The sequence below is a fragment of the Tiliqua scincoides genome, chromosome 1 (assembly GCF_035046505.1).
Source record: "Tiliqua scincoides isolate rTilSci1 chromosome 1, rTilSci1.hap2, whole genome shotgun sequence".
NCBI classification, from domain to species: domain Eukaryota; kingdom Metazoa; phylum Chordata; class Lepidosauria; order Squamata; family Scincidae; genus Tiliqua; species Tiliqua scincoides.
This window is the reverse complement of record NC_089821.1, coordinates 164,959,987-164,977,833: the sequence shown is the minus strand read 5'-3', so window position 1 is coordinate 164,977,833 and position 17,847 is coordinate 164,959,987. Positions and strand designations below refer to the sequence as shown.

The window sequence follows — 17,847 nt, the reverse complement described above, 5'->3', positions numbered from 1 at the left end:
GCTTTGACTGTCGAAAAAGCCATTTATACATTTCATTCATTCATTCAATCAATATCATGGTCATTAATCCTGAAAACCCCTCCAGCCCCCAGCTGCTATTTCAGAAACAAAACCCAAACACATAAAGGTCAATAATGTGCTTAGTATAATGTACCAATTGGCCCTGTAGCCTATATATCACAAATACCAGATGAGATGGTAAACCTGTTTCTGGATTGCACAAACAAACTTCAGTTTCTAGGTAATTTGAGACCCACTGATAACAATGATTGTCAGCCCAATTCTGAGCTGCCTGGGGTCTGCGGCTGCAGTGGCGCTGAGAACGGCCGCCACCACACCCCGCACACCTCAGCCTGCTGCGGGCAGCACCTCAGGAGAAGGGGACTTTCGTCCCCTTCTCCAAGGTAAGGGAAGCATCCCCACAATGGGGCTACTCACTTTACCGCCGACCAAAAAGTCAGCAGTAAGATAAAGGTGTTTGTGTAGGGCGCTGAGCCCCACATGAATGTCTTGGATCCTGTGGAGCAGAGCTCCACGGGACCCGCCTCCCTCCCTCCCCCAGCACACCTCTCGCTCGCCCCTTCTCCAGCTCCCACCTCCCCATCACGCCTCATCCCTGCCCTCTCTCCACCCTCCACCTTGCCTCCCCCCTCCGCGGAACACCTCCTCCCTGCCCCCGCTTACCGTGCTGCGGCTCAGTGGTCCATAAGACCACCGAGTAGCAGAGGACGGGCACCCGCCCGGCACCGGCCAGCGCTGGGGTAAGCCTCGAAGATGTGTCTTACAGCACATTTGCAACAGTGCGCTTTGGTGGAAAGCTGGAGCGCCAAGCTCAGGATTGGGCTCTCTGACAGTGATGATAAGCTAACATAAAGAGTCCAAGAGAAACCAAATATGGAACTGGCATGTCCTGATTTGCTAATTATAACCTGACCCCTTATTCATATAATTTTTTCTTTCTTAACAAAATTAAAATAAAAACCTATACACAGATAAAATCAAATTGCATTTTAACATTATGCAAACTTTCAAAATGTATTGCATTTAAAATACCTTCCAAAAACTGTGCTATAATGTCATTTTTGTTAAGGAATTCAAGAGTAAATTTCCACTGAAGGGCTATAGTGAAAATTTATGTCTATATTTGGGAGGCAGAGGTCATCCCAAAGGTCCTTGCAGAAGGTTCCCCCACTGTTGCTTTGTTTCCATGCACTTCAATGCTAGAACAAGCCATGCTGTTCCTTACTGCCACCATGCACAGTGGTCTCAGAATTCATTTATACAAGAATGCTAAATGTGAACATAAAAGGGTAAGCTTTCTACGCATCTCTCAACAGATTCCCAAGAACAGACTACTGCACAAAGGTCTAGAGCACGGGTGTCAAACACAAGGCCTGGGGGCCAGATGTGGCCCACAAGAAGCTTTTTATCTGACCCCCAAGCTCTCAGCTGCTGAGCAGTGCTGAGGTGTTACTGCTTAAAAGGCAGCCCACATGAAAATTGGGCTCTCCCACAACTTGAAATATGATAAAGATTTGCGTATTTTCTCTTCTGTCATTTGCAGCTAATGAATTTCTAAGTGAGAAAAAGTGCTTATTTTTGGTTATAACCTGTTTAATGACACCAGTTCCTACCTAATGACATCACTTCTGGTCCTCAGCAGGCTTTCATGAATGCTATTTGGTCCACTGTATGAAACTAGTTTAATACCCCTTTTCTGGAGTGTTTCGGATGACATAGAACAAGGAAATTCATCAAACAATTTGAATAAATCAAACTATTCAATTTTAGGAATCTCTTGTGTGTTTGTATGCTATAGTGATTCATATATATATATATATATATTTTTAAGGAACAGCTGTCACTCACTACTTAGCATTTTAAATGTGCATCATCCACACTTTCCTTGACCTCTGACATAAACCATGTCTCAGTATTAATAAGAGCTCAAACATCCAGAAGTTCATGTGTCAAACTCTTTATTCTGTAACTCTGGTTTCATGTTAAATAAGTTGACAGCATGAATTCATTTAATTTCCAGATTCTAAATTCAACACAGGTTTTTAGATAAGTTACCATTTCAGAGAATAACACATTTATATAGGATGGCTTTCCTCCCCAATATACATTAATGTTATTATGCTAGCAAAATACCGATCTTGGAATAATCAGCATATAATTGCAGCAAATGTGAATGCTGAGAGAGAAGATTACTTTAAAAAAGGACATTAAATAATCGATGAGAGGAATAAAAAAATTTAAAACAATTTAAGAAAGTATTTTAGAAATAAATAAGGAATTAAGAGCCCAATCTTATTCTTTGACCCCCCCCCATCATCACAGCAATGCCAAATGCTGCATCCGTGGGGGGGGGGGGAGGCCAGGAGGCTTCAGCAGTGAAATGGGATTGTAAAATCCCCTTACCCCTGCAATGGGACTCCTTGGACCTGCGCTGGCAAGTTTGCTGTGCAAGTCTGAGGAAAGAAACAGGGAAGGGAGGCTACTGCCAGAAGGGATAAGATCCATCACAGGCCACCCACAATGGATCCTCCCCCTCCCACAGCCTCCCCACCCCATTACACCTCCCTCTCTGCTCGGTTCCACCCCTTGCCCGCCTTTGTTCTGCCCTCCCACCTCCCTGTCATTCTACCTCCTCCGGTGAGGGAGGATTCCTTTGCTGGCAGGATGGGATGGCGCAGGAAAAGACATTTTTCCTTCCCACTGGTGCTCCCAACAGCATGCTGACCCGCACGCTGTGTGAGTGCATTTTATGACAGGTGCTGGCTGCCTTATGGCACTGTCGTAGGAGCCTTGCCACCATTGGGCTGCTATGTGAAGACTGGGATGTAAGATATATGATACTTAATATGTTTAATACTGTGCAGAGGGACAAAGTAATTTAGATTTAGAACTCCACACTTGCTATATATCTTTCAGTGTCTGTTTTTATTATTTGTTTGCTTGTTGCATGTTGTGGTGTGTGTTATTGTGTTATTTTATGTTTAAAGTATTGTGGCTTTGTGTTTGTTAATTACAGTTGTCTTAATTAAGAAATAATTGTCAAACAAACAAACAAAAACTTGGCAAACCTCTGACACTACATATATACTACCTTTGGTTTACCATAAAAAAAAGATCAGCATAATTAAATAGAACAATTTAAATATAACTCATAAGATAAATTCTACAAAAATGCAAATATGTAGCATATGTTGCCAGAGATGTATGCTTACTATTGAACATATTACAGTTTTATAGGTACACCCAAGACATTATATGCCAACTAAGAGTAATGTAAGGTGACAAGTGCTAGGACATGGAAGCAAGGTACTGGAGGTTGAACAGTAAGCATATTACAGTACTTCAAAACAATCAACACAAACTTCTGAACATCCTCTTTCCAAATTTTATCTCATTGAACCCTACCACCAGACATTTCTCTAGTGGTTCTGCAACTTCTTGTTGTAAACTGCAAGCTCTTCTCCTTCATCTCAGGGCTCAATCCTATCCAATTTTCCAGAGCCGGTGCAACTGTGCTAATGGGGCATGCACTGCATCTTGTAGTGGGGCAGCAGTCACAGAGGCCTCCTTAAGGTATGGGAGCATTTGTTCCCTTACCATGGGGCTGCATTGTAGTTGCACCGGGGCTGAAAAATTGGATAGGATTGGGGCCTAAGTTGTTTACCTATTGCAGGTTTACACAATTTATAATTACCAAAGTGAACACAGCCTGCTACCATCCATGTATGATGGTCCACTCAAGACTCAATATAGCACCAATTTTTACTGCTGGTCAGACTTCAAAAACGAAAGAAGAAGCATTAAGTATCTGATGGGTCTAATGTAAGAGAACGGATAAAACAAGGAATGTGTCACAGACCTTAGTTCGCAGCATAATTAATTGTTTAACGTTAACAACACTGATACTCCTACTGTAAAGCACCATCACCCACCACACATTTGTATGCCTCATACAAGATAAGCCAGCTTCCATTCATGTTCGTTAATAATATGTTCTCTCACCATGCAGGTAACTAACTTGCATTTAGATTCTTTGACTGCTCTCCATCATTTACAATTCAGTTCAACAAATCCTTATGGAATAAACCTAACCCTTAAGCATACTCATAATCTTGTGGGATTCTCTAAGGATGCTTAAGTTCTTTAGTGAATTGAGGTACTAAAAGGGTAATTCCTTGGTCCCGCCTACGCCTTAATTTATACAGACTATGAAGACGTAATCCATGTCAATTCTTCTGCATGAAGGCTTCAAGGCATACTCACAATAGCTGTAATCCCTCTCAAAATCCCACTAGTTCTTCAAAAACTCTTTGATATCAGTTTTATGAAATTTGTGTATAAATTGATACAAGAAAGCAAAATTACAGTTAGGTCACAATCTTTTGCCCTGCCTCTTGAAATGAAATTCTTGGGTGGAGTTTAGGAGGGCTTGTGGTATTATCGCATTAAGATACTTTTACAGACAAACAGCCTTCTTGGGCTTTCTCTCCATTACATGCTCATCCTTTTAACATATCAATGCACAAAAGATGACAAAGAGTTTAATTGCACTGGGAAAAGTTTCATTGCCTTTGGCCTCCTTTCTTTAGAAATTAATCTTGTCTCAAATTAAGAGTATAGGAATGAAGTATGTTATTTTTAGATAGGTCTGTAACAGACACATAGACCTTTCTTTGCTGTTTATATGCATGCATGTGCATATATGTGCTCAGGCACACACAGCTATGAATCTAATGATCAGCCTTCGTGTGTATGGGTCCACAGTGTGGCATAATCAAGGCAGATCCCTGACCTGGCACAGTGCTCTACACAGTACTCTACACAGAGTACTGATGTTAAAAGAACCTTAACCTAATATTTGCAGGTGGGGAAAAGGGATAAGCAGGACTCAGGAATGCTGAGAACCTTTTCTAGGAAGCTGTTGGCACTCAGCTTCACTGTTAGGTTTACATTTTCACACAGTTCAATGAAATAAAATATGCAACTGAAAAATAGGCTCCAGAGCCTGCCCACTCTCTCACATCCTATCCACACAGAAGTGACACTTGGTGTGGTGTCAGTGTTCTTCCTATCCTAACTGCCATAACTACAAAAAAGAAGGAAAACTATTCTCACAGCCAGAAGACAGTGTGTGATTTCAGGTCTTCCACCAAAAAGTAAGCAAGAATCTAGAAAAATAAGCAGAGTTTGGCACATAATTAAAGTGACTAGCGCAAGGGGTGAGCATTTCCATTTCTCATTCATGTATCTTTATCAGTTGCAAGATTATATAATAAGCCATGAGATTGGGTCTCTCAGATGGTAGCATTAAAACAGCTGCAACACTACAAGGCCTGGTACCACTGTCAGTTTCTTTTGCAAACTCACTTACATAATCCCATAAATGCAATCATTAAAGACATTCTGCTGCCAATAGAAAAATCTTGAAGCAAGCATGATACAAACTAAATTTTTAATATTATCTGATGAATGTAATGTTGTCACCATATGGATATAATTCAACTTAATATTGCAAAAGTTTACTTATCAGCTTTTTAAAAACTTCTTTCTCCTTCCTAAATCAGCTAGGCCTAACTTTTAGTCAAGTCAAAGCATTTTGCTAGCCCCGTGTTCTTGTGCAGTTATATGGTACATAATGAAGTGATATAGACCTTCAAGTGATATGTGCTTCAGTTTCTTCAACTTGATGGATCAGGCCACTATATATAGCAAGGAGTAGTGAAAGCATCCATCCAGTCAAGTAAAACTTAAAGCTACAGTTTCCTGACATATAAAAATATCTTCACCTAAAACCATTTTTATTTCACCCAAGCAGACAGATGAAATAAGTAGATTTTTACAGTAATAAATGACAATGAACATATGCAATATTGAGACGGTCCATACAGAGCCCACAACATCATTTGACACATTTTTTCTCTCTGATGTATATAGAGTGTGCACCTCATACCATCATATCCTTTGGGAGAAATATCCCTGGATTGCACTTTGGGAGCTATTGCTCTCTTGCCATATGCATGGTTGTCATAACTGTTATATTCAAACGAAGTCTTAGAGTATTTCTCTAGTTCCTTGGCCAAGTTGGAGCGGGGCGTTGTGGTGGGGACATTGTTTCTGTAGCCATACTGAGGGATCTCCAACTGCTTAACAAAACACATCGGCCTAGAAATTAAAAACATGTACAGTGTATTAGACACATAAAACACAATTTATAACCCTTATAACAATATTTTTATTGTTTACTGCACTCAAGAGGTAAAAATGTATTACATTTTTGTTTTGTGCTTAAGTTGCATTCCAGCAGATACCTTCTTTTAACAGAAGCCCAGAGCAAATGTACTATAAATTATCACTATACCATATGCATCTAACATCAAGACAAACAGCAAAATACAAATGTTCCATTAAAAATAGTGTAGGTATAGTTTACTGTAAAATAGGGAATGGTGGTGAAAAACATTGTAGCACCTCTATGGACAGCTAGTAGCATGTGCATGTGGCTTCTGAAGAAACAGCAGTTCCATAGCCAGTCCACTCCCAGAATAATTTCTAAGTGTTGGATAAAAGATATGACTAGTGGGGTCACACCTGTGTCACACTGCATTTTGATAGGTACTGTGTCAATCAGCTTCACAATTTCAAGTCACTGAGGGTTCAATCCTATTCCCTCTGCCACTTGTGGACACAGTGGTGCCAAAAAGGCAACTGTTGAATCCTATGGTGGTGGTGGGGGCAGTCAAAGCAATCTCCTCTAGATAAGGGAACTATCATTCTCTTATCCAGAAGGAAGCTTCCATGGCACAGGTGGGTCTACTCGGACCTAGAACAGATATTTTGCTGGCATAGGTCCACGTTGATCCCACATTGCAGGATTGGGCCCAGGAAGGATATTAGGATATAGGCAGCACCTCCGTGCATCTTGTGCTTCACTACCATGTAGGAAAAGTATATTCAGTACATCCTGATGCAACCATCTTTCTGCAGCAGTAGATAAACAGAATTGTTAAAACAAAAATCATTTGTCATTTATTATCTTAGTGGGGCACAGCGACAGGCTGTTACGAAAAGCTCCTGCACTTAAAAATTTGCCACTACTCCCCTGCTGAATACTTCAGATTTCTGGAATAATGTTTTGCTTGGCATTTAGATAAGTGATACAGGTATAAATGTATAAGAACCTATTACTTGTATACAGTACTTTTTTTCTTTCATATGTCAGTCTAGTACTAATAGGGTTCAGCACAACATGCGCTACTGAGAATCTAAATCAATAAGAAAAACATATTTTAACCACATAAATAAAACACATATTCTGTGATCAAAGAACAAATTTGGCTGACCATGACCCCCCTCCCCCCCAAATGAATAGAAGAATCTTGTGGTTGCTCAAGCACAGTTCTCAGTCACCTGTAGGCCAAGAGACCTAGCACAGAAACAAGAACTGGGAGAACTCAAAGCTCAGGGCTGTTCTGTTGAATCCAGAAACAGACCAGTAGACTTGCACTTAGCAAACATAAGAGCAAATATTACAGGGCAAGCTTCAGAATTTTCATCTTAAATATATCCACAAGATAAAGGCGACGGAAACATTAAATCTGAGGTGACAATGTAACTCCGATCACCTATCAAGATCTGAAAGGCATGACAATCCCAGAGGCTGAAGCAAAACTGCCAAAACATCTATTTGAAGAGTCTGTCAGAGGCTCAGGTGTTGCTTTTGACAAGAAGCCTCCTCTGCATGGCATATGACTTCTCACTAAAGAAAATCTAGTTACAACGCAATGGAAAGGCAATTGCAGTTTTGCTTGCATTCTTCCTGGCAGCAAAACTGAGAGCCTAATAGTTTTGCTTGTTTCCCTCAACACAGTGTTTTTTCCAATTTTTTTCTCTCAAAGTGATAGTAGTTGGAAAAACATGTGAAACAAAAGAGCCTAAATTTATAGTTACCCTATATTCCTCAAAAATTAACAAAATTTAATTTTGTAATCAGCAAAACTATGTTGATTTTTCTCAAGACAGAGCATGGAAAAACACACACCAGTACACACAATAGTCAGAGAACACATTACTGAACATGACGGACTATACATAATTTTCCACAACCCTTTACCCCATTATATTACATTTCAGAAGATCCGATAGAAAAGTTCAGTGAAACTTTGCTGTCTTCAGCTTTCTAGAAGCCGTGTTTACCATTAATGGAAGTGTTAGTATATTTTGTGTTTTTCAGTGTCCCACAGTAAGAACGTAGGAAGGACTGCCGAATTTGTAAGCACCTTAGATTATTGTAGTTACAGGGCAATGTGAAATGCATTTTGAGATACCATCCACAGATGGATTGTAAACTTCATTGGTAATAAAACTACTTCATTGGTAGTAAAACTATAATTTAATTTCTAAGCTATGAACATTTCTAAATAGCCACTGTGAATATTTGATTGACACTGTTAAAATGTCTTCACACTGGAAATGTTTTGCTGTGGGTAAACACAGGACATCTGAAAGTACTCTGGTTTCAATCTTTTTTTTTTTCATTTGTACAGTAACATTTAACTTCATATGATTAGTTCATGTGGAGCTGATTTGACTGAAGGATTTAAAATGGGAAGAGTTGCATGCCCCCACTATGCTCCATGCTAGACTTCAAAATCTCAGTTTGAGAACCACAAGCTAGCTACAAAGTGGATGAACTCCTTCAGATAATACAATTTTATAAGGACTCCAAAGAATGGTTATTACAGATGTTACTGTGAGGCAAGAAAACAGTCTAAGGTCGCAATCCTAACCCCTTATGTCAGTGCTTTCCAGCACTGGCATAGCGGTGCCAATGGGCCATGAGCTGCATCCTGCAGTTGGGTGTCACTCACAGAGGCCTCCTCAAAGTCAGGGAATGTTTGTTCCCTTACCTCAGAGCTGCATTGCCCTTATGTCAGTGCTGGAAGGCACTATTGGAGCCATGTGCTGGAGCTTATGTTCCAGCAGTGCAAGGCCCTTTATAGCAGTGCAAAAGCCAGGGAGTGGTTGCACAAACAATAGTGGCTCCATAAGCCTCCATTAGGGCTGGAAAGTTGGTGGCAACGGCATGTCATGGGTGGTTAGAGCATGGGAAAGATATCAATTGCACCTGTGTGTGCCAGATCCTATCCTTTCTTTCCAGGCCACCCTGCTCCTTTTCTTTCCTTGGAGTTATGCCACCAAATAAACTGGTATAGGTCCAAGAAGACCTATGGCAATTGGGATAGCTTATGGGGTTGGGGTTAAATAAAACTAAATTTTTAAACATTGAAAAAAAATTACTTTGCAGCACACACTCTGTCACCGCAGCTGTATCAGCAACAAAGATGGTGGATAAGATTGGCCAGTAAAACTTTTTTATTTTAAGCCACCCTATTAATCTTTTTAACTCTTTAAATAATTGCCTGGTATCCTCCTGGCAGAGAAAGCTGGAGAAAACTGATATAATATTTTATGCTATATTTTACAACTCTCCCTTTATCCAGAGAGATGGGATATGTTATATGAATCTAAACCGATATTTTCATTACAAAACAGATTACAACACAACAATCTTAATCCAAAAGGCTAGTGTTTTAAAATTTGCTTTAGAAACCTGACTCTTAAATTTCACAAGAACTATATAGCTTTCTTAAACACATTAGACACTTGTAGCTTATGCACAGGGCTAACAGTATAGCTCTTTGGTATATGAAATAAATGACAATTTATGTGCAGAATAAAGCTGTAAAAATTTGTAAAATATTTGATCATTTGGGTTTTTTTAAAAATTAAAAAATTGGGGAGAGAGTTAAAAAGTCAATTAAGTCAAGTCTTTAATTTTTAAAGATTTAAAATCTCAACGATAAACATTTGAATTAGAAATCCATACTGGAGAACTATTTTTTAAATAGGGCTTCTGGTTTTCATTTAATTAAACTGATATTTACTAGTAAACGCCTGCTGGAAAAAACAAGACTTACCGGTAAATATTAGTTTATTTCCCAAAGATATCAACTTTTTTCATACTGTTCTTAGATTCAGAACTTCAGCAGGCAGCTTTACACCAAACAATGCCTAAGACAAAAATGAGCTTTTCAGCTTTATTAATATTTGCCAAAAATTGCATTTCCCACCCACCCCCAGGGTATATTGGTAGGCAGATAAAAGTTGAGAAGAGGATCCAGAAGCCCTAAATCTAAACACTTCTTCAAGGGTAGAATATTGTTTTAGTGTTTAGGCTAACTTGTTATGCAATTAATCTAGTATATTATTGTTACAGCAATTTTTACTACCTCAAGACACGGTCAGACGCCTGGTTTGATTTTGATGCATCACAGCTCTGATGCTTCTCTTGAGCTTTAGCCAGTTTCTCTGCTGCAGCAATTGGACATCCCGAGAGGCTGCAATTAGAGAAAGAAAATATAATTGTTGTGTCCTAAATAGCATCATATAGAACCCTTTTCAGTCAGCTAGTAAATTTAAAAAAAATACATTTTGATACTGGGCATTACTCATCCTGTCAACTGTCTGATCTCAGAAGCTAAGCAGGGTCAGGCCTGGTTAGTACTTGGATGGGAGACTGCCCAGGAATACCGGGTACTGTAGGCTTATACCATAGTCTTTCGAGACTGAAGGTTGCCAACCATTACTCATTGAGGTTACTCAACTCTGCTATTAATGATACATAACTGACATCATAATCAGTAATTTCCTATTCCACTATAAATGAGAACAATCTTGTTTGGTCTAACTTCCAGCACAATCCTAACATGGACTAACACCATTGCAGCAACTGCTGCACCAGTCTAGGGTGTTGCAAACATGCCATAAAGCACATTTCGACACCCAGTGAGTAAGTAGTGCTGGCAGGAAAGCCCACACCGTCTCTACATCCGCAAGGAGTGCCCAAAGAAGCAGGAAATGCCCTGCTGGGTGGTGCAGAGACAGAAGGAATGGAGAAGTGGGTGCAATGGGTGGGAGGAGAGTAGAGACAGGGTGGATTGAGCCCAAGAGGGGGGTGGAATCAGTGGTGCTGGCGCACACTGAATCCTTCTCCCCTTCCTGGGCTTGGAAGCCCCGTACGGACTTACCTTAAAGAGATCTTCCCAGCACTGAATACAGCCCCACTGTACCAGCACTGGTTAAGATTGGGCTGTAAGTGATAAACCAAGCTAAGCACAATCAAGCAGGTATGTACTGGAATACACTATGTGTTCAGGTACAGTTTTTTGCCATCCCACACAGGTAGCAAAGGCCAGGAGGTTTACTATGCTGTTGATGGGATCAAGTAGCTAGATTCAGCTTGGTAGGTCACAGGTTGTGCAGGCCTGCCTTAGCACAGTGTTCCTGTGTGTGTGTGTGCAGGGGAGCACTACTGCCAAACAAACAGAATACAAAACTCTGAAAACCCACTATCATTACATTTTTCAGTTGTTTAAAACCCTCTGCTTACCATCCCAACTAATGATCCTGCTGTTTGTAGTGGACTCCAAGAAAGAAACGCTGTTCTAACACAAGGGGTCCTTGTGTAGATGGAGGATGTTCTTGCACGAGTGGAATACTTATTCCATTCATCCCACTAATTGGGATGCTCCTTTCTGCTATTAAAATAACTAAGGGCGCAATCCTAACCCCTTCTGTCAGTGCTTTCCAGCCAATGGGACATGTGCTGCATCCTGCAGTTGGGTGTCACTCACGAAGGCCTCCTCAAAGTAAGGGAATGTTTGTTCCCTTCCCTCAGAGCTGCTGGAAAGCACTGACATAAGGGGTTAGGATTGCACCCTTAGCTATTTATTACAGACTATTTATTTACAGACAGACAGGCCACTACTGCAAGCAGCCATGTGCCAGTGGTGTGTCCATGACTCCTGGTGCCAGTAAATCAGCTCAAGGGGCAGGAGGGAGGCAGCAGATAGATGAACAAGGAGATGGAGGAACAGGGCAGAGATTGGGACAGGGTAGAGGGCAGATGGAAGCCAGGAAAAGGACAGTATTGGCACAGCAGAGACGCTGTCAATATCTTATCCTTCTCTGCCTTGATCCACCTTCCCGGGTTAATGCAGAGCCAAGTAAACCCAGCAGGGCAGCAAGGACATACCCCCAGGGTATGGCAAGGGAACAAATGTTCCATTTCTGAGAGGAGACCTTCCGGGCTGTCCCTATGCATGATGCAGCATGTGCTCCAGTGGTGCATTGGTGGAAGGGTGGCTGCATTGGGAGAGGGATTTATGTAGGATTAGGCTGCCCATGTAGGATTGGGCTGCAAATTACACTGTTTGCTTCTGAAATGGATGGAAACTGGTCTAGAAAGTAGCCAGTTATCTATCATTAGAGTACATACTGAACTAAGTAGATAATGGTAAGTCTACTTCTGCTGTAAGAAAAAAAAAGTTTGTGAAATAAATACAATCCTACAAATAACATACATGGATATTGCAACTGAGCAATGTTTCTTTTTTTCTGTTCATAGTCGGTGGTGTGTTTATTTGACCTTGCCCAGCTTTGGTTCTCCAGAGAAAATCAGATTTAGGGAAAAGGCAAATCAATAAATTCTGTGATAAAGTTCTTAATGGAACAAAAGTGTCTTGTTCAGACCCAGTCTTTTTCTATAGAAAAAAATAATAATTAAACTAACGAAAATGCTTAAACGTTTTAACAAAGCACACCACACAGTAGGGAATGTTCCTCAGATACTTCCCTGCACATCTATGGCAGGCAGTAAGGTGGCATGATAATTCAAATTTTTCAATCATAGCTATTCTTACATGAAAGCATATTGTTTTAAAAAGTTATTGATAGTCAGTAGCTCTCTGTCTCAAAGTAGGTATCTTTTGGGGAGAAGAGACAGGGTGGTATGACTCTAATGATGCAAGTGAAAAAGGGATCTCCAGATAATACTCCTTGATGTCCCTAAGCCCATGAATCTTCAAAGAGAGGTTCTAATAGTTCTATAGCTTCAGGCTATGAAAAAGATAAACTTAAATGCCCTTAAGCTTTTCCCCAGTGATCAAAGCAACAGCTACAGTAAACAGCTGATATAGTTTCCTGTACCTTCTTCCTCCAACTTTTTTTTTTTTTTTTACCTATCTGGCTATAAAATGAAATAAAACTACCATATGACCTTGGAGTAGGAATTTAATTGTTTTCTTTCTTTATTATTTATTTAATTGATTTTTACCCCATCTTTTTCCCAGTAAGGGCACTCAAGGTGACTTACAACTATCTAAAAACACAATAAAAACAATGAACAATAACATGGGGAAACAAAAAAACCAATTAAAAACCCTAATGGAAAAACTCCAATTTAAGTGCCTGAATGCAAGACCATTTGGGAACCCCATGTATACTGCCTCGAGTTCCACCATGGAAGAAAGGTCACACATACATGCAATAAAAAGCTTCTAGAGCTAGGCTGCAATATACATCTATACATCTACCTGGGAGTAAATCTCACTGAATTCAATGAGACATACTACAGAGTAGATATTCATAAAATTGCATTGTAAAAGAATTACTCTTTTGTCATGGTTATGATTATGTATTCTCTTTAACTGTCTTCAGTGCATTCTCTGGGATGCCATTTGAGAAGATAATTAATTGGGGGAAAAATTTCAGTATGGAGGGGTATCAGGATTCCTAGCAAGGATAAGAGACCTTTTTAAAAGATATATAGAAGTTTAAATTGCAAAGCAGAAGTGCATTCTAAGAACATTTGTTGTTACTTTTATTCCTTGAAAACTAGAGATATAGCTGAAGAATATGGAAATTCAGGTGGGGATGACTAGCTCCCTTCTAAAGTGACACCCCAATAGTCTGCAAAAGTAATGTAAACTTGCAATTTATACAATCCCAGATGAAGAAAGTCAAATGTAGGCAAACAGCAATAAACCTTGAAATTTTGCTTATTACTTGAATTAATTGTGCCCCAAAGTTAATCCTCACATACAATAAGCCGTAAAACACAATCAAGTTAAACATCATCAATCTGTTAAAAAACAGCCCAAAGCATTTGCATTTACACACACACACACACACACACACACACACACACACACACACACACACACCCCTCTAATATCTATCTAAGGAGATGTTCAGTGGTGCTGCAGCCATGAAATTGTATCCGCCTACGGTATAGCTCAGCAAGTACATTCTTACCTTCTGTGAGAATTCCTGTTGCTATTAACGTGGCCCCGGCCTGTGCAACCCGGTGTAGGACACTTAAGAACGTTTTCATGCATGGCAAGAACTTGGCAAGGAGAAGGAAAGGAAACAGCAGAGTGTGGAAACAACAAGAAGAAGAAACAGATTTCAAGTCCCAGTTTGTAGGAAGCCATTTTAGTACAAAGCAAGATTCATTAATGACCAGCATTCCTGAAAATAGACACGTGACAAGTATAGCCAATAAAGCCTGGTGAGGGAAAGAGGTGTTGTGGTATTATACTCATTAACACAGGATGATGTTAATACATTAACAGTTATGGAGGGCAAGGAGTCTAACAGTTAATGTGTCTCTGGTGTGACAGTGAAGCAGGAGGCTGCATACAGAAGCACTGAGCAAAAGCACTGAACAGCACAGTGGAAAACTGTATTTTGGAAGCTATTTTTAATAGGCAGGTATACCATCAGAAATTATGTACACAATATAGGTAGCCAGAATCAGTACAACATAAAATGTATGTGAGTTCTGAGGCAAGAAATTCACCCCAGAGCAGTCAAGGGAGGGCATGAGAGAGATCTGAAACCCAGTCATGGAAGTTGGTTCCGAGCCTCACAACTGCCTTACTTACACAGGATTAAGAGTCCAATCTTGAGCTCTGCACGCCAGTGCACACTGTCGCAAATGTGCCATAAGGCACGTTTGCGAGGTTTAGTGCCGGCCCAGCACCAAAACTAGCCCAGAGCACAAGGCTAGCACCAGTGGAAAGCCAGTGCTCCACCACTTCACGGTTGCCCAAACCGCCAGGAGGCGGTGAGGTAGGTGTAGGCGTGGGGAGGAGGCGTTCTGGGGTGAAGGGAGATGGGGGAGGGCTGGGTGAGGACAGGGAGGAGGCATTCTGGGGGCGGGGTGAGAGAAGGGCAGGACCACTGGATCCTGAACTCTGTGTCAGGCCGTGTAACACGGAACTCTTTGATTCTGCAGCAGCTTTAGAGCTGCCGTAGAATCAAGTAGCCCCATTGCGGAGCTACTTCCCTTACTGGGGGGAAGGGGACAAAGGTTCCTTTCTCCCAAGGAAGCGGAAGTGGCTGCCTGGGGCACACTGGATGCCACGGCAGCCACGGCAGCCCCACTCTCTGGGCAGCTCAGGATTGGACTGCCCATTTCGTTAAAGTTCAAAGGTAGTTACAGTTCAAATTTTGAATGGAATTACTATTATTAATTTTTTAGCTGTCTGCTGCCCTTAATAAATCATAATGAGTAAAAAATGAAAACGAATAGAAATAAAGGAATGGGAGCAGTTTTTAAAGTCAAGAGGTTGGTGGACTAATTCATTATGAATATAAGAAGTCATAGGTCTAACAAACAACAGAGTTGCTGTCACACTGCATCACAAAGCAAGCTCAGAGGAGGGTTTGCAACTCAGTGGCAGGAGGCATATTTTGTACTTTGCATCCCGTCTTTTCTATATAAGGGATTTGAAATGTCAGGATCCTACAGATCCTTGTTGGGTACTTGCCTTGAGAGTACCCTGTGAAAGAATATAACAACATGGACTTTGGACTGACTCAATAGAAGCTAAAAACTTACAGTTCATTTCAACTAACAATTTATGTGCTAAACTATTAACTATTTTTTAGTGTATGAAGAAAAATAGGATGTAACCTCTGTGTGTGTGTGTGTGCCATATGTGAATGTATGCACACACACCTGTGACATGAAAGATGTTTGAATCCATATTACCAATGAATGGTGAATAAAGCAGAATTATGCTACCTTTCAAAGGAATCAATCTTGAAAACATGTTTAATGCTTACTCCCAAGCCAAGGACATCAGGAATGGAACCTGTACGCATTGATTTAAAGAATAGTCACACAACCACCATCATTCATCACCAACACCACACCACTAGCAGTGTACTAAAGATGTGAAAGTTTCACTTTGGAATTCCTGCTACTCAAAGCTGTTCTTGAAACATGCTTTACAAGCCCAGCACTGCAGGAGTCAAGAAAAACAAAACAAAAAAAGATGAGCTCACCTTTTTCACTTTTGTCACTACTGAACATGCAAACAGTTTAAAGCTATATTCTTCTTTGATTGGTAACATTTCCTAAATTCTTTATGTTTACCATTTAGAGAAAAAAAGATGAACTGCTTTGAGCAACTGAGTAAACACTTGCGTTTGAGAAAATTATAGGCCTTGCTAAACTGAAAATTGAATCCCTTTGATCAACTAAATTCACATACCAGCTGAGATGTGCTGTTGTTTCCATAAGGGGATTTCCCCTTCCATGACCATTATTTTAAAAAAGGAAGTCTACTCTGCTGGGAAAAGGACAATATGGATGAAGTCCTCACACCATGTTCTCCAGATTATGTGAGCTGGGGGCCAAAACGAATGTTTCTCAAAGGATCTCTCTCTGTCCCTCCACTTTCACTACTGCTTTATTTGCTCATTTCTTTCTTTCTTAAGAACTATTTCATTGGTCTCTGAACTACAGTAGAACTCCTCAGCACATTCAGTGGAAATGAATACGCTCAGTACCTTACTGTATGTAGAGGAACTATCTAACATACTTGCCTCCAACTGTGTGACACAAGTGAAGGCAGTTTCCTTATAATATGACATATGGTGTATGGGGACAAGGAAAGTCACAATGTGATGCTATTGCATCACGTGGTGAGTCGCCCTAGGTATAATGACAAAGTAGTAGACAAGTTACCACAGGAATGCTGATTTTGTCATCCTCCTGGGATACATTCCACATATTTCAGCTTTAAGAAACCACTATGCTTCAGTGACCGGAAACCTTATTTTGATAATAGATTAAAAACTAACCTTAAAACCCACCACAGAATGAATCCATTTAGTGCCTTCTTCAAGTACTTGTACAGGCTAGCCCTCCTAATCAAAGACTATTGTCTACGGTAGCTGCTTCTTAACATATTTCTTTCTCTTCCTCTTTTATCCCCATTATACAACTGCAGCAGTTTTACATGAACATCCATACACAGAAAGTTGTACTATTGTGAGCAACTCGACTGCCTTTTTTTTAAAGGTCAAATACTCAAATTAATTGCTCACAAATTTAGATGTATTTCTTAATTTAAATGAATTCAACTTCACATTTTTCAAACTCAAAAAGAACAGTTGCTCCTATGTTTGAATAATAGAGACCCTCTTCAGGAGGTGACTAAATTTTAATTACTAAAAATTAAAAGCAGTACTGTTTAGTTTGGAAAAACCTGTTACATGAACAGAAAGCAACTGTCGACAAATAGCCTAACACTATCAGAATCAAAGAATACAGCTTTAAAACATCTTCCTTCAAGCATAAAGGTTAGTATAGATGTGAGAATGATAAAATAAAGAAAAAAATGCAATTATAACATAAAAACAGGTTGCTAAATTGAGACATATCATACTGGAAAATGGGAGAAAAATAAAAAAGAAAAAGCTTCTTAATGCATGCTAGAAAAATTTGTGTGGAGTTTTATCCCCAGTTTCCATGAAACAATGTGGACTTACTTTCTGGAGGGACCCTATCTTTGTGTGGGCATCCTGACAAACTGCGGTGATGGGGGTAAAGCCCCGTTACATGGCCAGTTCCATCACACCCAGGGGTAGGGCATTTGCTTTCTTTCTTTTCTGTTCTTGAGGGATCTATAA

At 40.2% G+C, this 17,847-nt stretch overlaps 1 protein-coding gene across 2 annotated transcripts in view; it reads right to left on the bottom strand.

Annotated features, from left to right (window-relative positions):
• MYT1L (myelin transcription factor 1 like) overlaps window positions 1-17,847 on the bottom strand; it is a 162,895-nt gene that overhangs the window by 67,299 nt on the left and 77,749 nt on the right. For both annotated transcript variants that reach the window (XM_066640307.1, XM_066640308.1), the window contains exons 7-10: window positions 17,707-17,841; window positions 14,176-14,266; window positions 10,311-10,418; window positions 5,972-6,183 (exon numbers count right to left, since the gene is read on the bottom strand). In XM_066640307.1, coding sequence (XP_066496404.1) covers window positions 5,972-6,183; window positions 10,311-10,418; window positions 14,176-14,266; window positions 17,707-17,841 — 546 coding nt within the window. The remainder of the gene's footprint in view (window positions 1-5,971; window positions 6,184-10,310; window positions 10,419-14,175; window positions 14,267-17,706; window positions 17,842-17,847) is intronic.